Source organism: Dryobates pubescens, chromosome 33 (genome assembly GCF_014839835.1).
Source record: "Dryobates pubescens isolate bDryPub1 chromosome 33, bDryPub1.pri, whole genome shotgun sequence".
Lineage (NCBI taxonomy): Eukaryota > Metazoa > Chordata > Aves > Piciformes > Picidae > Dryobates > Dryobates pubescens.
This window is the reverse complement of record NC_071644.1, coordinates 5,272,768-5,300,026: the sequence shown is the minus strand read 5'-3', so window position 1 is coordinate 5,300,026 and position 27,259 is coordinate 5,272,768. Positions and strand designations below refer to the sequence as shown.

The window sequence follows — 27,259 nt, the reverse complement described above, 5'->3', positions numbered from 1 at the left end:
ACTGTTTTCTAATTATGGCATACACTTATCTGGAAATGTTTCCACACTGTACAGAAGACACAAAAGCTAATGTTAAGTGGCTAAACCAATTTTAGCTGGAGGACTGGCATCAAGTGTTTCAAAGGTGTGAATTCAGATACTCTTCCAAACTCAACACTCACGAGTAGAGTACTGAAAGGTATTTTAATAGGAGCAGCTGAAAATGCCTCCCTATTGCTGTCTTTTGGGTACAAAAGTGAATCAAAGCCCTGCCTTTGAGCGGACAGCAGGCATGTGAGTACTGCAGAGGAAAGATGAACTTGCACTTCTGTGGTAGATTCATTTTTAACACAGTATTATCAGCTGTGTAACAATATTTAGTTTAATTCATTAAATAGCACCTGCAGTTTGGTGGGGCTTTTCCTATGTCATTTTCCCTTTGCCAATCTAACTGTAACCTTGTTACAAGACAGAGACTTAATATTAGGGAGCACAGAAATCAATTGATAAATTACTTCTGACATTTCCATGTGTCAACATTTACATGTGTCTACAGCTGTGACCTGCTCATCCCAGGATTGCCTTGCTTACATAGAAGTTGCAAAATGTGCTTTTCTTGGAAAATGGGAACTTAAAAGGTTCTGTTGCTGGTCTGTACTTGCCCTCTAGCTCTGTGACTAGAGAAGCTCCTCGGGCAAGTTCTGACGCTATAGCAATACAATTCACTACAATTGATTCTGTTATATCACAATTTATACTTATGTAATGGCACAATTTACATCTCTGTCAACTGTTCCCTGCTGGAACCAAGGACAGTCTAATGCTGTTAATAGCAGGATGACAATGCTACTTTAGCCAGCAACAGCTTGATTCCAGCAATCTCCAGGAACACTGCACTGCAATATAGCTGTTTCCCTTCTCGCTCAGCTTAAACCTCCACCCTCTTGCCTGTATTTTAGCCCAGTTTTAGGTAGAGCATCATTGAATTGAGTGACCGACTAGATTTGTACTAATAAAGGCAAGAAATGCTCTAATTTTTTCTAACATAATGCTTAAGAACACTTTTCCTGTGCTTGATACCTTCATCATGATTATTTTATTAAAAATGAATGTTTTCAACACCCACCCACTTTCAGGGAACTGGATGTATTTCTGCTGGTTTGCAGAGTTATTTGCATTTGATAGGGGTTAGAACACCTCAAAAGAGTAAAAATGGTCCCTCTTTCCCATGAGGGAATAACACTATTTTTTAAAGCAGGATTCACAAATAGAACATTTCAGTACATCTAAAGAAGTTAATTCTAAATTATCCAAGACGACCTGACTTTCCAAGATGGGATAAAAAGCCCAGGTTCCGTAATTAAAAAAGGCATCACACCTAGCCAGCTAAGGACTGCCTTAATTGCTGACCACCTTTCAACTCCATACTTGGATATTTAAAGAGGAATTTATTTCTTGTTTCCCTTTGCAGTGAGTGATCTCCCAGGTGCTGTACAGCATGTGTCATATGCCCTTCACCATTTTCTTTCTCAGCATGGAACGAGATTTTCTCTGAACTTTTCTAGCAGATTTTTGATCACTTTAGAAGCAACTGACTGAATTAACATACTGGAGCTATTCTCTGGGAGTACTCTCCAAACCTAGACTTCAGAACAGAGTTGCAGGAATCTACTGTTCCAAAGAGACACTACACCACCTTTGCTGAAGTAAAATTAATCACATTGTCTATTGCCATGGAGGACTACAGCCCACACCCAGTATCCTGTGAGGTTGCAGAGGATTTCAAAACAGGTTTTGTGAGTTGTGGTGGTGGGTTTTTTTTCCCTAAGAAATTATAGCTGACCTAATTCTGCATGCTCCTAGATAGGAGTTACCACAGTTACATCACATACAAAAATGCCACTAAATCATCAACAGGTCTTCCAAAGTTCAAATAATATTTTCTAGGACATAGGAAAGCCAGTTATTTTTGCTTTGATGGTTCTATGGCAGCAGTTCTTTACAGCTGTATGGTGTCAGGCCATTGCATTCAGAAGTGTAACTGCAGATGATATGTACACAGGATGAGAGTGGCAAGGGGGAAACCAAACAGAAAACAACTCCTCCCCAAAAACCTGAAACTGATGGGGAGCAGAAGACACACACTAAAGATTAATGTAGTTAACAGCCAGGGGCCTTGAACAAAAATACAACTTGATCTGAAAATAGAAGGGTCCGGTCCCAACTGTTCTTAACATCTTAAATCCAATTTGTTAGAGTGTATATGGAAAATACATAATGTATTTAGGCTTTTTTTTTTTCCTTCAATGCTTCTGAGCTTATATCTAAGCCTGTTTCTAGCAGTAGAAACCACAATGGAAAGGAGGAACTTTACAGCGATATTGCCACATAAACACATTCTACTGTGAGAACGTGTGAAAGTATTGATAAGAGCTAATCCAACACCACTCGTTGAATTCAATCACTGGCGTAAGAATGACATCCAGAAACAAAACCTCAAAACCCCCAAAAAACCAAAAACACAACCACAAAACCAAAAACCCACCAAACAGAATAAAACCAAGCAAAAAAAAAAAAAACCAAAAAAAAAACCCGCAAGAAAATCAGAGGCTGCTCAGATGATGTTTTGAAGCGGGGGGGGAAGGGAAAATGAATCCCTTTGCTCTGACCTGCCATGTTTAGGCCTCGACATCCTCCTGCAGCCCACTGAGGCTGGCGGGGAGTTGGCGGATTGGCTGCTTCAGTCGCCGTTTTTCGGCACGCGGCCGCGCCTACCCGCTCCCGGGCCCCTCGCCTCGGGAGCGCAGACTAGCCGCCTACGTTAAAAGGTTGTTTTTTTTAACCACAAGCGCCCACTTTTTGTTCACGTTTGTGGTAACGACGCGCGTCGCTGTCGAGCGCGCAAAGAACGCCACTCGCCCTGCCGCCTCACGGGGGCGCGCACGCACACAGCGCGGCGGAGCGGTGGTACGTCACGCATGTCCCGTCCCGAACCCTGATTGGCTGGGGATGGAGAAGAACCAATTCCCCGTGGCGCCGGGACTCGGCGGAGGGATTGACTCCGAGGGAGAAGAGGCAATTGTCATTGCAGACGGGCATTCCCCAGCTGTGATTGGTGCGTGGCTGTGTCAGCCTGCGATTGGCACGGCGAGAGACTTGCCCACCACCCATTTTGCGCCTGGCGGTTGGTGGGCTGCAGGGAGGAGGGAGCGATGGCGCTCGGCTATTGGCTGGACGGGCGTTCCTTGCCGTGCGGAGGCGGGCTCGGGTGCGGAGCCCCGCGATCCTGTCAGTGTGGGAGCGGCGCTGTGAGGAGCGCGTTGCTGCGCTCCTTCTTCCCGGCGCGGCCTTTCTGTTTCTTCCCTCCCCTTTCCTCTCCTCCCTTTTTCCCTCCCTCGTCCTTCCCGCTTCTTTCCTGCTCGCTTCCTGGCGGCGAGGGAGGGGGGTGTCTCCCACCCTTGGTGGAGGCGGCGAAGCGTGATGGGGATGGCCGGGCTCTTCTCTCTCCTCCGCCCCGCGCTGCGCTGTCTCACCGGCTCCATCGCCTTCCCCAGCTGCTGACAGCACCGGCGGTCCCGCTCTGCCCGCGTCCTGCGGATCCCCCCGTTCCCCAGGTGAGGGCCGGCTTTGGTGACCCGCAGCTGCCGGCGGCGGTTTGTAGGGGAGCGGCGGGAGGTGAGCAGGGGAACGGCTCGGAGCGGGGGTGGGGTGGATGCCGTAATGCGGAGGGGGAGGCGGGGGTGCTAGTTTACGCAGCTGTTCGGTGGGGAGGGGAATGTGGAGGGGGCGCCGCGGGTGGGATGGGGCCTAGGCACTGGAGCGGGGGGAACGGGGAGTGTTGGCAGGACAGGGTGCCTTGGAGCTGTCAGGGCAGCGGCATAAGGGCGTGGGGCCCTGCTCGGCCTTTCCTCGCCTGCATCTACCCGATGCATATACTTGTCCCTTGGGACGCTTCCTTCCCCTTAACCCCAGGCACTCCGAGCCATGGCGGTGCGGCCGCTTCCCCATCCTTTTCCTCGTCTGAATCCCGCCCGCTCTGTGGGTCGCAAATATCGCCGCGTTTCGCCGTCCTTTTTCTCCTTTCTAGCTCAGATGAGGTGGAGGGAATAATGGCTTGTTGAGGAGGGAGGAGGCGCAGTCCCGCAACCAGCTGGAAGATGCAAGAATGAGAAAGGATTGTGGTTTCCAGGGTGTTTTTTGTGGACCTGGAGGGAGTGGATCCGTCCCTGGATTCAGTACAGCACAATTACTGAGGCAGCCATATTGGGATGATGATCTGACAATCCTCGGTGAGCTAAGTCAGGAGGCAGGCGTCAGAAGGCAGGATGACAGGCCTGGTAGTTTTGGGGTCATTGGCAAAAAATGGGCATTATGCTAAGATTGAGGAACTGGAATTTGCCGGAAGCAGAAGGTGAATTTGTTTCTGTTCTTTCTGTAAAATACATTCATACCGAACTTCAAGGTATATTCCTATTCCTTTTCAGCTTCTTCTGAGCTCAGTTCTTTTCGTTATTGCACAATCCAGTGCACTGGTGTGCTGATAAACACCCATATGTTTATATGCTGAGATTTTGGGTGCGCTGCCAAGTTCTGCACTGCTGTTTTATCTGGCATCTTCACTGAGTGCAAAGATAGCAGTTGGTAGTGACTGAGCTCAGCTGGTATGTCAGACTGTCATCACTACCTGATCCTTACTGCAGGACCTAAAATTGGATTCACCCTGGCCCTCTTGTTCACAAACCCCTGATGCTCTGAACAGCTGTTTTGCTAATTTTCCATACACTAATCTCTCTCCCTGTCCATTTTCCTTCTTTAGAGCCGTTGTGCTGATTAAGTTGCCAGCAGTTTTTCTGTTTAAAAGTTTGCACATTTGCCGATAGATGGACCTGTGCAAATATGACACAATAGCTGGCTGTGGTAATAAAAGTGGTGCTTCTTCATTTGTGATGTGTGGTGGGGTTTTTTTGTTTGAATGTAGAGATAAAGGTTCTGACCATTGTTTATGTAACCAATGTCAACTTGTTGCGGTCTTATCTGTATATATAAATAATAATTTGACTCTAAATCCCTATTCTGCTTTATTGTAACTTTATTAAAAACCACCAAAACAAAACAGTCTTTTCTGTGTTTCATCGTGGCATAAAAATTGATGTGCCAGAACTTTCAGGTACATCCAAGGATCCATACATTAATGAACAGCTTGTTTATTTTAATGATGCGTGTGGAGGTCCAAATCTAGTTTTGAGTGCTTTGAGACCATAAAGGCTGACTGTCCAACATCACCATCTTTGTTGTCTGGAATAACAGAAACCAGACAGATACTTTGGATTATTTTTTAAATGACACAAAGTATTCGAACCTCACCGTGTGACTTAGAGGGTGGATGGTGGACATCTTTTAATAATAGTTGAAAATAGGTGTAAAATTAATATGAAGGATTTGTATCTGTACTGATGGAGCTCACTAAACAATTCAAATAAGATCTTATTTGCACCTGTTTTGGAGTCAGTGGTATATCACATTAAAGACTTGAGTGTGCAGTTCCCTTCTTTATGTGGCTTCTGGTTGCCTTCAGACGGGTGGAGCATTAAAAGATACACAACTAGCAGAGTTTTTTTTCCAAGACATTAAGGGAATGATTCATTCTAGCATGGATGGCAGTTGTATAAGCCTATAAAGAACACTAAAAAAAAAAGGTGTCTTTATTATAAAGGCTGTTCTTCTAAATCTTTGCCACAGACTGTATCACACCTTCTGTTTTGCTCTGTTGCAAGTTACAATTCCTATTACTTACCACTCTGTGGACAGAGTTTTGTAGTAGTAAGTGATACAACTGGGAAATGTGAACCCTGAAAAAACAGTTGTGGTGCTGAGCAACTTTGTCTCATTGTGCTTCGTTTTATCATTCTGTATGATGAGGGCAATAGTACCTCTATAAAATGTTACAGCCAGCTGCTGATAAAGGGGGAAAAGTCTCAAAACCCCAACAACTTAAATGGATTTTCCTGTGTTTCCCAGAAGTGTGTTTTGGTTAATTTCTTATTAATGAAAATTAAGTCTTGCTTAACAAGAAGGTGTTTGGAACTTCTGAAATCGTTGTGCAACTGCAAGTAGGCATTTGGTTACTTCAGATATGAAAAATAGCAGAGCTGAGAATGAATGGTGTTTAAAATTACACCACATTTAACTTTCTATGAGCCTAAAAGTTAGTGTTGGGGAAAGCTGGTAATTGCAGAAGTCTAGAAGATAAAATTTTATGCTGTTGTAGGTGATTCTGTGACCTGTTCTGTAAGATTTATTTTTTTCCACAGCTGGTATTTCAAACAAGACTCATTTAGCTAGTGCACATAGAGTCTCTGGTGGTGTGCTTTTCTACTGTGAATATGTTTTTCAGAGGTACTGGAGTTATTTTGTTACTAAAGTAGATGATTCTTTCACTCCATCTTCTCTTTGCCAGGTTGCTAGATACACTAGTTATCTGCAGAAATTAATGCAGTATTGTCAGAAATTACTTTAATGAGTATTCTATGGAAACATCAGGAAAAAAGTGGGTCTCCTGTAGGAGGGGCAAATAAGCTGTCTACATTTCATAAACAATATTATAAGAACACATTGGTTGAAAAAGAGAAATCCTCTCTGTGAGTCTTTGTTCATTCGTCCTTGAGGGAAGCTGACAAAATTATGGTTTTCACATTAATATGGATAGATGGGAGGGGAAAGAAAGATGAGGCCCACAAGTCACTGTCAGGTGGAGTTTCTGTGGTGTGCTACACCCTTTGAAAATTCCACCAGCTCACTTTTTATTTTTTTTGTGCACTTGATAGATTTTTTTTTTTGTTTTTTTTAATTGTATTTCAGAAACAACATGGCACATATATCATCACTGCTCTTTTCTAGCAGCAATATTCAGGGTCAGTTGAATAATACTACTGGGATGTACCAGGATTAGTCTTGTCAATTATCTTTCATATGAGGGCACAGGTACTTATGCAAGGGTCATTTTAAGTAAGGGAGACCAGAAATTCTACACAGCAGATCCTCAGGGAGGGGGTTTATAATGAAGCTTTGTGTTTGATCCTTTGTTGTAGGCAAAAGTAGACTCTGAGCAAGACTGAATAAAGCAGACCTCTAAAATAACCCAGAATCTCCATTAAACTTCAAAGGCTATGTGAATTCAACCCCATTACTTACTTCCTCTGTTTAAGGTTTTTAGTGAAACTTCTTAAAATTCTCTGCTGAAGCTGCTTGTGTGGCTGTCTCCTGAGTTCAGCCAGTTTGCTATACCACTGACATTGAAATTCAGTTGCCTTGTTCCTAAAGACATTCCTCTTCTTCTAGTCTGATGAGATACCTCAGCTGCTAGCTAAAATAAGGAATGCTTTCAATTGCTTCTTCTGCCCTGTGGAGTAATTTAATTTCTGCCTTCCCCATGTGATGGCATTAATGAAGTAATGCAGTTTTATTAAAAACTTCTTGTACTGTGTGAAGATGTGTTCTAACTTGAAGTAAGCATCTATAAGTGTTTTTACCAACTCTGGAACTTACTTTAGAGGTGAAATCCATTTGCTTTAAAACTGCTTGTAGTTCTTCTACCTTTCTGGCACTGTGATTGCAACCCTGCAATTAGCATTTCCTGGGGTATGTGGTGTATAGATAACCAGAAAAGATGATACCAGGATTTCTGGGCCATGCATGATGAGTTGTGCATAGTAGAGCTGTGTCCATGTTAACTCAGGTTCAAAGTAAAAATGATTGCATTGAGTCAGACCAAAGGTTCACCTAGCCCTGAATCCTGTTTTCACAGCAGTGGCTGTAGCAGGTATTTAGAATATAAAGATAAATCAAGCATGTAATCATGTTTTCTCAGTATAGTCTTCCTGGTTCTGAGAGTCTGTGCTGCAGAGGCTTTCCTAGCCAGGGGTGGTAGCTTTTTACAAACCCTTGATAACTTTTTCGTTGACACTTGTCAAGTCCGCTTTTCAAGTCTGCTTAACTTCAGTACTGATAGCATTCTATGGCACTAAGTTAAACTGCCCAATTGTCTCAGAGGCACCTTGGAGTTTGGATTGTGGGTATCAGGAGTAGTTTCCTACCAACTGAAGTGCTCCATTATTTGGATGCAGTAAGATTTGAATAAGTATTTTGATAATGAAGATGATTTTACTGGTGAACGTTTGCTGGAGATAGTAAATATCTACCCTAAAGGCTACAATTGTTGATTCGTCTTCTTCCTTAGTGTGCCCTTTAATCAGTAGATATGCAAGTAGTTACTAAGTTTTTATTTCCTTTGGGAAGACAACTTTCCCAGGACTGCAAAATGTTCTTGAAGGTGGTTGGGTGCACCCTTTTCTTTGACATTGAGTGTAGTGAAAGTTGGTGTGATACGGCCCATCACACCTATGTTGGTTTTAATATTGTGAATGTGTTGTGGCAGCAAGGGTTGACAGCTAGAGAGCCCAGCTCTGTAGTATGTGGTAGCTAGCTCTTGCTGAAATTTAAGTAGCTGTGTCTTTACTGCTAAAATTATCTTTGCTAGGTTAAGCCTAACACATGCTGCAACCAGATCTTCATTTTGGTATTGGCATCCCTTCTTTCTGGGAAGAAAACCAAGTAATGAAAACAAATATGTTTGCACACTTCAAAGAACTGATTCAGGTGACAGAAACTTTTGACTAGAGAGACATGGTGCAGGTGTTGTTAAGTGTATATCCAGTTCTGGCTTTGAAGTGACAGCTTTCACAGGGGGAGGAAATTGCAGAGCAGAAATTGAGGTTATGAAATAGCTTTGAACCCCCTTAATTTTGTCCATGTCTTGAATGCAATGGCTGTGAATAACGAAGTATAATGCATTAGTAAATAACTAAATTCTATGTTTCTCTTTAGAAAACCCCCAGAAAAAGGATAACTTGAAGCATTCTTGGCCCTTTAACTTTCAATTTGTTGACTGCACCACAAGCAAGCAGAATGTCGGGGGCTTCAGTGAAGGTGGCTGTGCGGGTCCGGCCCTTCAATTCCCGAGAAACCAGCAAAGAATCCAAATGTATCATCCAGATGCAAGGCAACTCTACCAGTAAGTTTATTTTGATCTCCTGAGGGAGTCTTTATCGCTCCTCTCCCTTCCTGGTTATTCCTCTTTTATTTTTTTGTTGTTGGTCTAAACTGAATGCTGTGTACATTGTATCATCTAGAATTCCCTTTTTTGGGGGATATTCTGAGGCTGTCATTATCTCTGAATTTGACTAGAAAGTTTAAATCGCAGGTATTTTGATTTCATTGCAATTGTTTATGGTGTTTGCTTGTGATGAGAAAGATTGGAATGCCAAAGTGAAACCCCCTTTGTTGACTTCAATGTGTGGTAATATCACAGATTTCACAGATGGATATGGGGATAAGTTGCAAACCACCACATGAGAATTATGGTGTAGCTCCTTCCTAGGTCTCCTGCTTTAGTTCTTAGTGTTCTTGTTTTGTAGTCTGTGCCTTTGCTCAAGAGCATTATTTGAGTGAGGAAGCTGAGGGCAAAAGAATGTCAAGTTTTATTCTTTCCAGATTAGATAGCCAAACAATGGCAAAATAGCAGACTGCATGAAATCATCTTAGAATCATAGAATCAGTCAGGGTTGGAAGGGACCACAAGGATCATCTAGTTCCAACCCCCCTGCCATGGGCAGGGACACCTCACACTAGATCAGGCTGACCAGAGCCTCATCCAGCCTGGTCTTAAACACCTCCAGGGATGGGGCCTCAACCACCTCCCTGGACAGCCCATTCCAGGGCTTCACCACTCTCACAGTGAAGAACTTCCTCCTCACCTCCAGCCTGAATCTCCCCACCTCCAGCTTCATTCCACTCCCCCTAGTCCTGTCACTACCTGATTGCCTGGGGATGTGGTGGAGTCGCCATCACTGGAGGTTTTTAGGAGGGGACTTGATGGGGTGCTTGGTGCTGTGGGTTAGTTGTTTGGGCGGTGTTGGATTGGTTGATGGGTTGGACGCGATGATCTTGAAGGTCTCTTCCAACCTGGTTTATTCTATGTATTCTATGTATGAAGTCCATCCCCAGCCTTCTTGTTTGCTTACTAATTTGGAGAAGACTCTTAGGTTCCATTTGGAGGAGGAGACTTTTCTATGGGAAACTAGATATGGAGGTACCATTTCTTGATTGGTTTTTATGTGCTGCTTATGGCCAAGGTAGTGTTGATACCATTTGCTTCAGTGTTGTTGCTCATGTGTGGACTAATAGCTATACCTATAAAGTGCTTTTCTTACGGTAGCTTTTCATTATTGGGTAATCAAGCAGAGTCATCTTGTCTGTAACTGTAGGAGGAAACACTCTGAGAGTACTGAGTTACTTTGCTGGTTGATTAGTTGAGTATTTACTCAGCCTTGTTAATACAAAGGAGGCTCCTCCCTTTTTTTTGTTTTGCCAAGGTTGTTCAGCCTGTTGCAATGGAATTTAATGGTTGTGGTCACTTAAATTCTATTCAATTTGTATGGTTTCATTGGAGGAGAAGTGTCATGCAGAAGAGAGCTTACTTTTCAGTGTAATAAATTCTTGTCTTCAGACTTTTTTTGGGCTGGATTTCGAATTTTTCCATTTAAAATAGTGAGGGTGGGATTGTTAAGCAGTCATCTCATGTAGAGACAGGTGCTCATACCTAACATTGCCTGCCAACTTTCAAGACCAAACCAATGCAGAATGGAGGAAACGTAGACTCCGTTAGGTGGTATTTGTTACGGAGATGCCACCAAACTCTGAACTACAGTGGCATCACTGGGTGCCACTGCAGTAGGTTTTCTTGCTGCTGCCATGACATGGCAGTGGTAATTTCAGATGTTTAAGATTGTTGAACTCCATGATTCTGTAAAAACATCTTTTTTGTGGTGCAACAACAAGGGCAACCATCGACCCTCTGGCAATTTGTCTGTGTAGACAAAAGACACTCGTTCCATTTCTGAATGACAGAGCTGCACTACAAAGGTATTTAATGTTTTCAAGAAATTGCATTGGCTTTCAAAAGGACTGAAGTACTTCCTGATTGATCCAATTGGGAATTTCTTTACAGCTTTTGATATATTTTGTGCTCTGGAAATGTTGTAATCTGTAGTCTTCTGTTTGAGTCCTGTGGCTCTGATACAGGATGGGTGATATGACAGATGGTCAGGTTTAAGTCATCAGAGGCCATTACAGACTGTGGGAGAGGAATCATCAGCCACAGTAGTTACACATTCTTACAATCTGTGGGTTATTTTTTTCTCTCTAATTCCCCCTTAGAACAGAAATACAGGAAAAAACAATAGAGAAGTAATTTTACTCATTGAACAGAAGAGGATTGCAAAACACTTCCTATCAATAAGACACTGTTTGCTGGGGAAAAAACCTGAAAAAAACCTGTCTTTTCTCCAAAGAATCTTCCTAAAAAAGTTGTCTGACACATGTAACTTCAAGCTGAAATTCTTCTGATATGCTTTTAGACTACATGTTAGACTTGAGGGCATAAGTGCTGTTACTATTTCTGCCAAGAAGTCTGTATTTTTTATGATCCCTCAGTCTTTGCAGTCTCACAGTTGCATTATTGAACTCATTGTTAAAATCTGAACTTGTTGGCTAAAAGCTGACTACAGAAAGTAACATTAATGTGTTTGACTCTCATATCTGATGCAGCAGTTTCAAAATAAAGGTACTTGAATGGTAATTCTAGCCTTTGGAGTTCCTGCTTCACACCTTCAAATGTGCTGGTGAAATGATCAAGGCTTAGCTATCATATCTCTGAGAAGGTTATTTTTTTCATTTGTGGACCAATCAAGTTGATGGGAGGCAAATCTGAGAGGCTGGTGGTATGTTGGGTAGTGACTATTTTAAGACTCTGAGACAGTTAAAGTTCTCTTATCTTGGAATTAAAGCCTAATGGACTATTGCGATGAAGAGGATTGATGAGGCAGTGCGAAGTCTGAAAGCTAAGAAGGGATTTTGACTGTTCCTTGAACTTTAATTCTTAATGTGTTGGTTGGCCAAGCTATTCTACAAATCCTTTGTGGGTCCTGAGTTTAAACTTTGTCCAATTCTGAGTTTTCTAAGTGTATTGGCTGATCTAGGGAGAGACTATGTTATAGTGTTATCATGAAACTGAGGCAAAGTTTTCCTGGGATTATTTTAAGGAAAACACTGTAGAGCTACAGAGAATAAAGTGTATCACACATGTACTCACTGTAATGTTTTTTTATTGAATAGATCAGAAAAGAAGTGGTTTTTGACAACCATAATAAGCATATTCTTGAGGTCAGAATGCCACCAAGGTTGTTGCCTGACATGCTGCTTTTGTTTATCATTTTTTTGTGTGAATTTGACTATTCATAGCTTCTGAGATTGCTGGTCATTTGCGGTGGGCTTGCCAGAAAAACAAAACATCCTTCTGGGTTAGAAAGCTTATTCCCAATTTTGTTACTTGGTTTAACTTTGCCTTAGAAGCAAAACAAGTATAATTTTGTTGTGGTCTTGAGGTCTCCTGTAGAATTAACTTGTTATCCTATCTGGCTTTTATGTAATTTCCTCAAAGAAAATCAAGGCCTTTAATTACAAGCCACAGAAGCTCTTAATTTCTCAATGTTTAGAAAACTGACAGTGTAGCTGAATACAGTTCTATATATGTTTTAATCTCAGAAAAGGAGAGTTGTTACAAAGGTCTTCAACCTACATTGTTAAGAGAAGTGTCTGTGAGTAATTTGGACTTGCTTATCCTTCCAACAGAAGAACAGAATTGTCAGTCTTACTGCTTTCAAAATATATGTTGCAAAATTGAAGTTCTGCAGTCCAGCTGAAGTCACATTTACTTGGCTGCATTAAGGGATTGGTATCTTGGCAGGCAGCCTGTGCTGCTCAGATCTTGTCTAATTGCAGGTGGTATCCACTGGAATGATACTGCTAGAAGTTCTTCAGTGGAAATGGGAGAAGTAGGGAGAGGAGGATAAAAGGTAATAGAGGAATTTTTAAAGACAGGAGGGGTTGAAAGCTTCTACCTAAGTTATTTTGGAAATGCAGAACACTTTCCCAAAGTAATTACTAATTAAAAAACCCTGCTGAAACAGTAACTGAGTGGGGATAATGTAAGAAAAGACCATTGTTGGGTTTTATTATTATCACTTAGGATGCTAAGAAATACAAGATTTGTTTTCAAAAGCACCTGCTGTGCAAGTGGATTTAATTGACCTTTGATTTCTTTTGGAGTTATGCTCTGAACAGCAGATCTATAGTGTCCATTGTACAGAGGTCACTAGGAGATAGGAACCTGCACCCCTAAGTCTTACGCACAACATGCTCTCTTGGGGCTAGGCGCAGTGTAGCTGTGTATGCAGCATTGCCCATGGGGTAGTCAGCTATATTGGGGTTCCTGGGATGGGAGAGCAAAGTTAGGGGGCTGGGAGGCTTAATGTTGTTGATTAATTCCTTAGAAAGACCCTTGTCTAAGCAGTTCTTACTATCAGTTAGCTTGACCCTGCCTAATGTGTTATTTGTATAATATTCTGCTTATTACAGAATGTTTTCAAGTGAAACTTGGCATCAGTAGACTTTGAAGCTGCTTATTGTGGTGGTGGTGGTTGATTGATAAAATCTCACCTAATACTGAAACAGATTGAAATTTCTGAAATGTCTCTTTTTTTATCTTCTTCTGAGATAACTTTAATTTTCTCAGTTTCAAATAAATGCATCTGCTTTGATGTTTTCTGTACTGGGTAGGTGGTTTATTATGCTTAAATCAAACTCAAGCAGTTTCTGATTAATTCAAGACTAGATGATGGTTGTTGGCATGTCTTGATTGAGTATGTTTTGTCTTTAACTCCTGCTTTTTCAGGGTGTTCTGTTGCTTTTTTATTGAATGATTTACACAACTGCATCTCGCCCACAATGTATTAATTGCTTATTGCCTGTCCCCTTCATTAGTTACTGTTTCTGTGGTGAGTGGGGAAAAAACTTCTGCTGTGTAGTACGTAGGATGAAAGACGAGCATTTTGTGTGTCAGTAGTTCCTGTCCTCATTCTTGTATTGGGTTATGAAATATAACAAATATAAACAAGGTTGGCGGCTGCTGCCTTGCATTATTGAAATGAGAAACTATAAACTGTTCTGTGCCCGAGGACTTCCCTGCTGTTGTGTGTGTTCTGGATTTTTTTCTTTTTAGTTAGTTTTTGCATGCTAGTGATTTGATAATTCTGTCTGTGTAAATAAATAATACCACATTAAAATGAAGCAGAGGTTCACAAGACATTTAGATAATCATCCCTAGCTAAGAGTCTAGCCAGCTTGGTTTTTTTAAGAGCCAAATAAATATGTAGAAAACTAAGCTAATGAAGCAGGGGAATAAGGAAGTAACCTACTTGAAATATGTCTTCTGCAATTAATGACACATTAATTGTGCAGTAGATGAATGAGAATAGGTTTTAGCATCTTGTGGGTGGCAGGTACAGAGTGAAACAAAGTTCTCCAACTGGTTCATCTGAGATTATTGTATGTTCTGGTTTGCCATAAACCACAGTGATGCAGAAATGCACCTGCACAGTCTAGATCATCTTAAAAGATAAAAACATAGCTGGATCCTCAGGACTGAAAATTACCTGTTTGGATTTTATCTTGGCAGCAGTCTCTGTGGCTCAGTAATGTGTAAGGTTCTTTTGTGGACTGCTTAAGGTATGAGATGTTTCATGGCAATAGGTAGAGTGAAGTGATCCCATCTGCCAGTAACAATAGTCGCAGCTGCTGCTGTAGACATATGGCAGTTAGGGTCTCAAGCAGGCATCCTTGGCATCAGAAAAACTTCGTCAGGCATTCTTGAGTTTGTGGAGCTTGAGGAAAAAAATGTTTTTTTTTCTGTTTGTTTTCTCTCTAAAGGTTTCTACACCTCTAGTCTAGACCTGAATAAGTAAATTTTAAAAAGTTAATTAGAGAAGCATCTCATTTGAGTTCCTTTCCTATCTGGATTTTTTGTTTAATTTCTTTTTTGTTTTTCTTTGAAGATGTGTCCTGCTTTATGCATTTGTTCTGGAGCAAAATAAAAACGGATGGGAAAGCAGGACTTCACTGAAAAGGCTTCTAATTTATGTCATGTGTCTAAAGCAACGAATCTTGAAATATACTAAAATTGCTGATATTTGAAAAACCTCTTTCAAAAAAGCTTAATCCTAGAGGGGAAAGAAAGTATGACTTGCTGACCTTTTTCTTTCTGGTCTAACTTTTAACTGTTTTCTTAATGAAGAGACACACTGAAGGGAAAAACAACCCAGTTGTGCGTGTATGCCTTCAGGAGAAGGGGGTTTTGCTGCAGTAGGATTCTGTAAGCATGCTTTGAATAGTTTCACGAAGGAATTTGTATAATGGAAATAATCTTTGGTCTAAATTACTGATGAGAAAAGTCCTAGTGAGAAACTGTCATTATTTAATCTGGCACACAGCATACAAGTAGGTAGTAATGGGAATTATGCAGCATATGCTACATAGGTAAAAAAAGGCAAGCAAGAGAGTTTGTTGTAGTTTTCACTAAATAACTACTTTTTTGTTTTGTTTTGAAATTCTATTTAAAGAGTTCTTCCAGAAGTGGAATTTGGGGAGTAATTCTTTAGGTTTTATTAGTGGTACTGAGTCATTCTAAGAACAGGAGCCCTAAAATGGTAATAGGTAATGCTGAATGCAGACAACAAGCAGGCCTCACTTGTGAACATTAGAGCTCTTCATGTATTGCCAGAATAAGGATTTCTGTTGCTTATCTGTAAGCCTGTCTCACTGTCTGAGTGCCCTACAGTACTGCCAGTTCACATGTGTTTTTTTTTTTTTACAAGCCTTGAATATTTTTTCTGAGAAGGAAATTTCTTTAGGTGCTTGGTTTTCCTTTTAAAGCCTTTCTCATGATTGCATAAAAAAGCAAGTTGAGAAGTGTTAATTTGCACACTGTTGGGGGGGAAAAAAAAAAAAAAAAGATCTGTTGTGGAAGATGACTTCAGGGAGGTGGGAGAAGATGAACATTTAATGATTTCTAAATGTTAGAGGTATAAATAATGGGCCTGGAGCTAGACCGTGGGATGCTTAGGATGTTCCCAGACTACATTTAAAAAACTTATGGAGCTAGTATAGAACTGTAATAGAGAAGCATCATTTTACAAATGAACCCAGAACGTTTTCTGTCCAGGGTGAGCAAATTGTATGAAATCCCTCAGAATTAGTGCTCAGTGGCACTGCTATCAAATGCTTAAATAATGAACTGTCGTTCCATATGCCAGTAAAAGTAAAGAAACTGCTCGATGGGAAACTAGTCCAATGGAACTACTATAAGAGTTGGATATTTTCACTACACGAATCCTTTAAGATACCAAGATTGGCAGAACTGTTTCTTCAGGATTCCAGTGCTATGTGATGACCTTTTAATGCAGTGCTGGCATGTGTCTGAAGGTCAAAATGGCCTTTGGAGAAGGCCATAGGCTCTTGGACATGTAATCAAGTGAAAAACGGGGGTGAAAGGAGATACTGTTTTACCTGCTTTGGAGCAGAAATTGTTAGGAAAGAATTGAGCTTAATTCCAAGTGCTTAGCCAACTGTATACATAGACCTGATACACACCCTCTGCAATAGGACATTTTCTGGTGATCAGCTGACAGTGGAAATTTTGGAGTGGCTTTGGCTCAGCATTTCAGATAGGTAGAACAGTATGGTTTGACTAGCTACTGCTTGGTGCAAAGCCTGCTGGCATGCTGTTCTCCAAGAACACCAGCTGTAGAGACGGTATTTATAGCACTTGGATCTGTAAGAGCAGCTGAGGATGAGAGCGGCTTTCTAGCAGCTTCTGTGAGCAAGCATTTGCCTTGCTCTGGTGCTATTGAGCCGAACTCCCTCCCCCATCCAACCTTTCTCCCAGTACAGGGCCGAAATTCCTCAGTGGGGAGAGAATCCGGTTGAATTCCAAATGAGCTGTTCTTAGCTTCTACTTGGTTTCCTTCCCTTTTAATGATTTGAAAAATGCAAACAATGCTTTGAAAAGCAAGCACTGCTTCACAAGCTGGAAGTGTCCATTTCCCTTCATTTATCTCTTATAATAACAATCCTGAAAGTCAGCCTTACAAAAACAGTATAGCCATAGATCTGATGGCAACCTATGCCTCGGAAAGAAGCCCATGTTAAACGTGGCTTTGGGAACATGTTTCACGTTCCAGCAAAGAAAGAATGCCTGCTCCACCCTGCTCTGGGTAACGAACATGTTCTCATTGTTGTCATTCCACTCTACAGATGGTGCAGATATATTTTCCAGACCCCTGTGTTTTAAGAGACTGTACTTAATATTAATTTGGGCTTGTGGAGTCCATTCTGAAAGGCCCGGATCTTCTATGATGGTTAAATTGATGATTCAGACATCATAAAACTGCTGCTTATACTGCTTCAAAGAGGGTTTGTAGAAGGCACAGAAATGCATTATTTGTGTTTGTTTCCCCAAATGTTCCTCCTTCCAAAGGTCTGTCTAGACAACTACCATATTTTTAGGCAGAAATTTTCAATTCCTTCACCAATGATTAATGAGAAGTGAAAACAGGAGAGTGCCTTTTTAACTAGCTGTTATCTCAGGATGTGTTGGCATTTGGTAGGAATGTGTGTGTTGTGTAGGTTACAGCTGCCACAAGGAGAAATACAGAGGCTGGTGTGAAACCTCTTTCGTGAGATGAAACCTAATTTAATTTCATATATAGAAATAAAGGAGGCTTTGTGCCTTCAGCAGTGACAGATGCAGTAGCAATATGGGGATGGAAGATGTAAAGGACAAAGCAGGCTGTATTGCACAAAGGATGGAAGTTCAGTTTCAGTTCCATACCTGGCTTTCACCATTATTGGGGTTTATTTCTAACTGGCAACTGATGGATTATTATTTTTTTCTTTAATATTAATCTGTCAGCCTGCCTCCTTCCCCTCAGCACAGACTGTATAGCAGCTAATCCCAGGATTTAGCCCAGGTTAATTCTGTCTGCTGGTGTTTATCTGAAGGGCAAACTGCAGTTAGCCAGTTCTTCACTGAAGCACCCTGCAGTGACTAATATGTGGCATGTCTCATGGCAGAGTGCCCTGTCATATGACTCTGACTGCCAACAGAGGTGGAGCTGTTCAATCCACTGACTTGACTTGAAATGCAACGAGGGATAAGAGAATAATTTGAGTTCTTAGCTCTTGTGTGCTTTGTGCTCTGTCTCAGTTCCAAGAGTTTATGAGAAAGAACTGCTTGTATCCCTAGATACTGAACTGCAGATAATTTCTAACCTGCAGAATTTGTGGTATGCTGAGGACCAGCGCTGACTGGGATGAAGACAAATTAGTCTTGGACTGCAAATTCAGTGTCATAATCTGACAGGAGGTTTAAGTGGTTAAGAGGTAGTTTTGGTCATTCTTTGTGCTTGCAAAAATATTTATGTAGCTGAGCAGATGGGAATGGAATGAGAGGTTGATCTTGGCAAAAGTTGGCTTGCCTTTTTTTTTTTTGATGATTACTTTTTATTTTTTGCTCCTCTTAGTAGGTTTCCCACTGTGTGTTTACATGGTTAGTTTTAATGGCAAATGGAAATGTAAGTCCAGAAATGAATGCTGGAAGTGGGAATGTGTTTGTGTGTTTGTTTAGGAAGGAGTGAGAAGTCAGAGAATATAGCTTCGACCTGAAAGCATCCTGGAAGACTATAGCTTTACCTCAGCTCTCTGTTGTGCTTCACACTCTGCTGCTAAGTGCTAAATAAAGTGGTTATTTGAGGTGTGTGCTTTTTTTGAATTTCAGTTTCAACTAATCAGGGTTGGATTGTAAAGCAAAAAGAATCGAAATGTCCAAAATGGCAATAGGAATGCAAAATAATACATATTCCAAAATACATGGGTGCTGTTTCAGTAGCAAAGGGGTATTTCCAAGTTTGCTGTCAGGTTTTGCTAAAACGAAAAACTAGCATGGAATTCGATCTTACAGATCTGAAAGGTTGAAAAGTGTATGTTATTTTTGTGCTAGCTGATAAACCAGATGGTGGATGGTACAAAAAATGTTAATTAAGGAACAAGTAGGATAGACTGTGGAAGTGCCTTATGCCAAGAAATGAAGTTGCCTGTTTAAGTAAGGGCATGGTAAAATCCAAATGTTTTCTGGAGATTGATTGGTTGCTGTTGATGCAGCATATCTAAAATTCCCTCACTGATTATACTCCTGTTTTCTGCTTGTGTTTTACTGGGTGGTACTGCTCTTATTGTATAGTTCTGCTGGACAAGGACTAGTAGTTAAAGTACATGGGTATTATGCAGTGATACAAAATGTTAGATGATTCAGTGTGAAGAAATTAAAAAAAAGAAGTTGGTTTCTTTACTTTTTGGTCAGTGATAGATGAAATTCCTATGTTTGTAGTTAAAGGCATCAAAAAATTCTCCACCAAATTTAAACAGCTATAAAGAATTGCTCACGTGATTTGAGCTCCAGAGAATATATGGATTACAGCTGCTTAGAAGCTCCTCAGGTGGCTTCACACAAGTCTGTATGGCTTTGCTATTTCACTGTAAGGGGAATGAGCTTTTGAAATGCAAGCTGTGTTTCTAGGTTGGGCTGGCAAACTGCTTCAAATGAAACGGTGGTGCTGCGTAGCTGTTGTCACAGTGCTCTTTTATTGGAGTTTTGTATCAATATATGGCATATAGTTGCTTCTACTTATTCTATTTGCTTGCCAAGGTAGAAAACTGCTGTAGATGTTACGTTTTAAGGTGAAGCACATCATTATCAATGTCTGGAAGTTCATAATTCAACTAAAGTAAAGTAATATGGAGTGTATTTTTAAAACTTGAATATTCCCGTGACTTTATGTCAACCTTCCCTTCCAAAGGTAAATGATGGGCATTAATCCAATCTGTGGTTGCTGTGTTGATCCCCAGAAGAGTTTGTAGACCCTGGAGTAGGACCATAGCATCTTCAACTTGTTTCATCCTTTCTGTGTTTGAGTTACACGTGTAACCTTTTCACCGAAAACGCGATGTATTGGGAGATTGGAAAACATCCTTTCCAGCTTCTGTTCAATGCAGAAACCTTAATTTGTGGAAAGCTGGAAGATTCCCCATGACCTAAGAAGTTGGCTCTTGGTGAAGCAAGGGGCCTGAAAAAGGGATTGAGTTTCTCAGAAAGTGGCTGCTTAGGCAAACTCCAACTTTCAGAGTTGCTGCGGTGCCATACTGGTGGCAACTAATTATAGCTGCAGCACAAAGCATTAGTGTCAGTTTGCAAACAGAAGAGTTAATTGCCACATTGGACCTTTGAAATAGCAGATAAACAAATTTATTCTGTAAGATAAAAAGACCATTAATGTGTTCCTGCTGTGATAGTCTGCCCGTATTGCCTTTCTCATTTCCTGAGGCTCTGTAATTAAAGCATTAGCTTGCCTACCATGCCCCGAGTCTGCTGTGGTGAGAGGAGATAGGTGATGACCTATTTCATGATGCACTAATACCATTCATTGTGGCCTTGCATGGTTTTAAAAAAAACAAAACCAAACAAGCTTTTAACATTTTTGTGGGTATTGGTGACACTGGAGGTACTCCTCTTAATTCTGTTTCCTTCTTGAGCTGAAAACACAGCTTGCTGAATAACGTAGTACAAAGATATCAGTGTTTCCCACTCAGTCTCATTTCTGCATGACCATTCCTTTTTTTTTTTCCTTTCCCAATTTGAAGTATGAAGTTTTAGATAAAGCTTACCTGTTCTGTAAGAAGTATTTTCATTTTCATTTCTTCAGAAACATCCATTAGCTTCATTTAAAGGTAGCTAGATTTCATGGACTTGCTTGACCCTCCAAAGAAGATTCTTCCTGCAGTAGACACCTTCAAGTTAGATCAGTAACTTTTCAGTTTGAATTCCTGGTTTCTTAGCTGCTTCACCATCTTCTTTTAGGTGTCTTATCTCACATTATTGCTTACCTGATCACTTGGTTCAATTCAGACCACATCAGATTTGGCTGATGCTAGTAGCTACCGAATTGGTGCTTGGTGTTCAAAAAAAGAGAAAGTCCGATTGAAATCTGTTGAGGTTGTAATCGTATATTTTCGCAGTCAGCTCTGCTGGATTCATTTGTAGTTGGACTGAGAATTCTGTTAAACCAGTGATTCTGAAAATGGAGGATGTAGACTATGTGAGAAACAGGAATGGGAATAAATAGACTTCAGACTTGGACTGGAAGCTGAATCAAAAGGCTGTGACTGCATCACAGCAGTGAGGGACAGCATGCAGAGTTCCTGGCAGCCAGGAGGTTTTCTCTGACCCGTTCCTGCTGCAGTGGAAGGTTTTGGCCAGCCAGCTGCATTCCCAACCTCTGACAGAGCTGCCTTTCTTGCACGTTGGTCTCCCATTCCAGATATGCTTCTCCAGATAGGCTTTGCAAAAACATGCATCCTGAAAAATTTTCAAAACAGTGAGCTGGACATGGAACTTTGTGTAAAGGAGCTGAGAACAGTTTGTTGAAGAACACAGTAAAAAAATTGCTTTGAAACAAAAAAAGGGGACAGAGTGGAACCACCTGCATAAATCATGGAGCCTGAACTTCGCATTTCACAAATGTGTTGGATCAAATTTAAGCTCAAAGCAAGTAGGGTGAAGGTGTAAGGGCAAGCTCATAGTGCCTTTGCAGATGCTGAGCCTGTTGCATAGCCAGAAATATTCTTGTTCACACGTGGTCAGTGTGCCTTTATGCACAGTGAGCCCTGTGGGGAAAAAAGCTGTTGTTCTGATTAAACATTTGGCTTCTCTGCTTTCCTTTTGGAAGTGGTAGACTTCTCCTAGAGATTTTTAGCTTTTTAAAGAAACAATGGGAAGTACATTCAGATCAAACTCGGTTTTGCATAATACTGAATTTTGTGCTACTTGTTCTGTTTTGTGTTTCTGACACAACAGAATCTTAGAAGGTAATTTAACTTATTTCCTGGAAGAGACCAAGTGCAGCTTTGCCAAGAGAAATGTCCTTTTTGTTTATAAGCTGCAATGTAAAAATGGCAAAACCCCCTTGATGAATACTTATTATTTCACTGTTGATTCTAAGAGGCAAAGCTCTCTCTTATTATTCCATTAGTGCCTTAAAGTAAAGGTGCACTGCTGAGACATTTGAGTAACCAATGAGAATTTTTAGGTTGTGGTTAAACATGTGTTAGGTAGCAAAGATGCAGCTAAGCTTCTGCTTGTCTTGATCAGCTTCACAGTTTGCCAGGCTATGAGTTCCCCATTTCCAGGACAAGGTTGCAGATGTGGTGTATGAGTAAAGGTACTTGCTCTTCCCATGGAGGCCCTAACTAGTGCTCTCACAAAAACTCTATCAGGAGTTTGAGTTGAAGTGATTTGCTGTTAAGATTCAGCAAGAGAATGTGTATTGTTAGGGGTGATGCTGGCAGTAATACATCTTTTCATCTATCTGCTTAGAATTGTGCTGCACAGAAGATAGGAATGGATTCTAGTACATAGAAATGGGTTCTATTTATTGCTGCTTTTTTTCCTGCTTTAAATGGTTAAATTACTTTTTGTTGCACTTGTAGCCCAAAATAACGTTCACTCTTATAGGTTGTTACATTGATCTAAAGTGGAGATGGGGTTTTATTTGTACTGCTTTTGGGGTAGGAACTTGTGGATACAAGGCATTTCTTCCTTACCTTTTAGACCTTCAATGTTAACTGAATTGGAAATGTGAAGCAGTTGAACTGTAGCAGCCTGGACTGCCCTGACAGCAGGGAACTTCTTTAAGTTTAGGGCAGGGGAGTTGTCTTCTGGGATCTGGTATTTATTCACTCTACTTTTTAGAATTGGCTTAATAGTGTGTGCTGTAGATGTGCTGCTGTTTGGTCAAAACTAGTAAAGGGAAACTGAAGCTGTATGAGATTGCTTAGGTTACCAGTTTGTTATGTGTTGATGCCCATGTTGCTATCCAAAGCCACAAGCATTTTTGTCATTTGATACTGGTGCAAGGCATATTATTCATTTGCCTTGCATGTCTGTCAGTGTTTGTAAGGCAAGAATGTCAGCACAAGGTACATCCAAGTGAAACGGAGTTGGCCACAAGAAATTGAATAGCAACTGTTGCTATTTGCAATCCAGACAGTGATCTTTTCCCCCACTGTAATTTTGGACAACAGCCCTGCTCAGGAATACAACATCTTGTAGAGGAGTGATTGAATTTTAATGGGGATTCTGTAACCACATTTTCAGAGGTTTTGGTGCCATGGGATGCTAAGTTCATGTCTGAAATGGTAAAAAGTGTTAATCTTTATTTATCATAGAAATAAAGGGAGAAGCCCCCATCTCCAAAGCATAGCTTAAACTAGTACAAACCCATGAACAATCAGCACCCTTTTGTTTAGGATAACTGCTCTCAGGGTGTAAGTCATTCTCAGGAAGACTGTCACCACCTTTGGATAGCTTCTTCTGTGTAGATTTTGTTTGCACTTACTGTAATTAGTGTGTTGCTCCCAAAGGCGGATTGCTGCTTTAGGTGCAGATGGGAACATGTAAATCTAAGGTGCTTTATCGAATTTTGATACCCTCAAGAGTATGCCTTGTTACAGTCTGTCCTTACACAGATGGTGTTGATAACACCTGCTGGAAATAATAATTTTAGTATTTCCAACACTGTAGAGCTGAAAAGAAGAAAGCAATAGAGTGTCACTTCTGCAGCAAGAGCTGTTCTTGTAAATTATCCTCCTTGGAATACAGAATCTACAGGAGTTCTGTATGCCATTAAAATGACAGCTGAATCCACTCTGCATTATTCTCTCCACCAAGCAAATATTATAGGAAGCTGTTGCTGAGAAAGGGAAAAAACAACCAACCAACCACCTAGAACAAAAACAATAGCTCTTGAAGGTATCTGAAAGAGCTGTAAGTGTTGAGAAAGCACAAGTTTGGTCAAATATTGAGGGAATTAGAGCAGCTAAGTAAAGGAGCATAAAGTGTGCAGAGGTACTAATATGAACAGAATACAGATTGGTTTGCAAGGCACATTTATTCTGGTATTTGTAAAGTGTTCCATGGCTTCACTTACCTGAAATGTCTTAGATTCTTATATATGAGTACCTTGGAAAGAAAATTAAGTCAAGGACTGTGAGTGCTGCAGAGGTAACAGGAGGTCAGCATTTTGGATGGGGCTCACAAAGGCTGTACCATAGGATCTATACACAGGCATTTTTTCATTCTGGCTTTTTTTGTGTGTGTGTGTGAACATCTTCACAGGGACATCATAAATTAGAGAAAAAGCACACAATTTGGTTGGAGGTCACTGTGGGATTCAGTGGATGTGTATAGAAATAACTTTTTGTGGTGATTTGCTTGGTTCAGTTAATGTCAGTCCTATTAAAAATGTGCCTGTAGGCTTTGTGCAAGTGAAAGAACATTGAAGTGCACTGTGCAGATAATCCCTGAGGTCTCTGGATCCAGGTTTTTTCATGTCTCCTTCCATGCCCTGAAAATACTGAGCTTCTTAAAGAAAATCCTTCTGCAATGAGCTCCTCTGCTGTGTAACATGTATTTCAAAATAGACTTCTTGTGGTGCTGTGAAATCACCAGAGATTCCTCAACTTTTTGTGTTTCGGATTTTCCTTCTTGCTAATACTCCTCAACTCCTAGAAGCCTGTCCCATTCTAAAAGCCAAGGGACCAGCATGATCTGCTTCTGGCTTTCTGTCCAACAGAAGAATTTAATTTAGCAGAACCATTCCTTCTAGGAATCTTTTTCTTTGAATTATTTCCAATAAGACCTACAGCAATACTGTGTTAGGAGTCCGTTGCTTCAGTCTCATTACTCCCGTGTGGGGCGGCAGCTCTGCAAGTACTCAGATTCACAGGTTAAGTTAAGGGTCAGCAAGCTCGTTAATTATGCTCCTAAATGTCAAGTTAGCTAAGAATTTGGATTTTTTTTTCTTGTAGGTATTATTAACCCAAAGAATCCTAAGGAAGCACCAAAGTCCTTCAGCTTTGACTACTCCTATTGGTCCCACACATCGGTAAGTTCTTTCACAAGAGAATGATTTTGTTTTCAGGCTTGTTGTTGTCTGGCTTGCTTTAACTGTATTTTCTGATCATGCCATCTCTGTCAAATGTTTCTGCTTTGTCTCTGTTTAATACTCATCAGGTTAAAAGCTTGTCATTGTATGTTGTCTTTTCCTGTTTGGGGCAGAGCAGAAAGCTAATCTCATGCAGTGTGGTGACAAGTTGTAAATATTTGAACGACTGCTGAAAATATTCTCCAGGTGTTCTGTTCTAAATATTTTAAGGATGCCTGTAAGCCACAGTTAATTTAGTTTTGCTCTTAGACAAGTGAAAACTACTCAAGTTCTTGCAGCTCAAGGAGAGATGTGCTTTGGGTTCTGGTGTCATATCTGGAAAAGTGAGCAGTGATACGTGTTTCCAAGAGCTGCAAAAGCAATCTAGCGCCTCTGCCCCACCCTCCTGTGAATTGGTGCTAAGGTCTTGCTGACTTCCTGTAATTGTTCTGTGGCAGAACTGTGGTGTTCTGCCATCTGCCCCTCCCCTGCCTTATTTTCTCAAAAGCTATAGAAAGAAGGGGTAATGGATTTTCTAAGATTAGCTTTAGTAATTTGGATGTTGCAAATAAAAATATTTCTGAGCAAATCTGTGGCAAACAAGATTGTTTTCATGATGGAAAACTTGGATTTGTGCATCTCTCTTACTGAGTCCTCCAGAGCAGCTGTGCAAGTGGTTTGCAGGATCAATCAGAGGAACATTCCAAACATAATTCCTGAAAATTTAGCAGATAAGCAGCATCAAGGAAAAAAAGTGGTGTGATAAAACTTTGAGCTCAATATTAGAATGTTAGCACAGAAAAATTTTCCCTGCTTTCAGGAGCAACATTGCAGGAAGAGAGAGAATGCTAGATCAAGAGTAAGTCACTTGCAATATGAAAGCCACAAAATCAAGTTTCAGTGGTATGTTGTCCTGTTATCTGTGCAGTCTCTTCTTGTTTGTTCAGCATACAGCATCTGCACAGATAATCATGATAAGTTTTTCAAGTGTATTTTACCAAGAACTCAACTCAGTGATCAAGAGAGAAAAATTGACTCTCTGAACACTACTTCTAATTTTCTTCCCTCACCTCCCTTCTCCCAAACACTCTGAATCTTATTTGTTGGTGATCTTGCACAAAACTTTTCCAGCAGTGTCCACAGAACAGAACTGTTTGGTTTCTTTGTGCAGTTTGTTTCCTCAACATTGATAGAGCAATCCTGAAAGGGTTGTCATTGTCATTCTCCAGCTGGTAAGGCCTTGGGAAAAAGTTCTGTGTAAAAACATGCTACATTAGTTTCTTCCTGACCCACAAGTTAGAAGTGGAAAAAAACCCCAACAGTTATTTGAATGGTAGACTAAGACTGTGTTTATGCTGTTCTCATGTCTTTTCAGCCTGAAGATCCCTGCTTTGCATCTCAGAGCCGTGTCTACAATGATATTGGGAAGGAAATGTTGCAGCATGCCTTTGAGGGCTACAACGTTTGCATTTTTGCCTATGGACAAACTGGAGCTGGGAAATCCTACACGATGATGGGCAAGCAGGAAGAGAGCCAAGCAGGCATCATCCCCCAGGTAGAGCAGAACCCAGAAAGGGCATTCGATTTGATAGCTTGCTCAAGGCACATGCTTGCTGATAGGCTCTTCTTAAATTGCAGTAACAGTTAACAGAGATCCACAGCTTGCTTCTGATGTGGAAGAAGTCTGCTGTGGCAAAAGAGCTTTATAAGCAATGTTCCATCTGTTGTGTTGCTTTCATTGTGCTGGACACCCTTTTATTTTTATTTTTTTTATTCTATATCCTATTTCTCCACTTCCCCAAAAAACTAGATGTCCTACTCACTGGATTTATTATCTCCTCCTTTGACTTTAGCTGGGACAACACTCAAGCACTTTGTGTTCAGCATTAATTCACAAGGTGGTATTACTGACAAAGATGCCAGAAACAAGTTTCCCAAATCTTAGAAGCTGAATAATGGATCTTGGCAAGAAAGAAAGTTTATTATAACATTGAGGGGGAAAAAAAAATATTAAGAGCAACTTAGCACAGCTCTGTGATACTTGCCCCCTCTGAAATTTGTTTTTGACATTTGACATGAAATTTGAAGAAGCTGAGATACCCTCACAAGACATTTTGGCTGGCAACAATTTATGCTGTCGTCATGAATTTGGCATTCTATAGCCATTGCTTATGTGGCATTTGTTCTAAGCGGAGGCCTTCCTCAGTCCATAGTTCTCCAAGTCTGCTGAAAGA

The 27,259-nt window shown here is 40.9% G+C and overlaps 1 protein-coding gene across 25 annotated transcripts in view; it reads left to right on the top strand.

Annotated features, from left to right (window-relative positions):
* Nucleotides 1-3,228: 3,228 nt before the first annotated feature.
* The window catches only part of KIF1B (kinesin family member 1B), an 86,994-nt gene continuing 62,963 nt past the window's right edge, over nucleotides 3,229-27,259 (top strand). For 13 of the 25 annotated variants that reach the window (XM_054175653.1, XM_054175670.1, XM_054175662.1 and 10 more), the window contains exons 1-4: nucleotides 3,234-3,593; nucleotides 8,863-9,049; nucleotides 24,910-24,986; nucleotides 26,401-26,580. In XM_054175653.1, the coding sequence (XP_054031628.1) occupies nucleotides 8,944-9,049; nucleotides 24,910-24,986; nucleotides 26,401-26,580 (363 nt within the window). In that variant the 5' untranslated portion in view covers nucleotides 3,234-3,593; nucleotides 8,863-8,943. Of the gene's footprint in view, nucleotides 3,594-8,862; nucleotides 9,050-24,909; nucleotides 24,987-26,400; nucleotides 26,581-27,259 lie in introns of all 25 variants that reach the window. The other 12 variants (XM_054175671.1, XM_054175669.1, XM_054175677.1 and 9 more) reach the window with 2 other exon arrangements.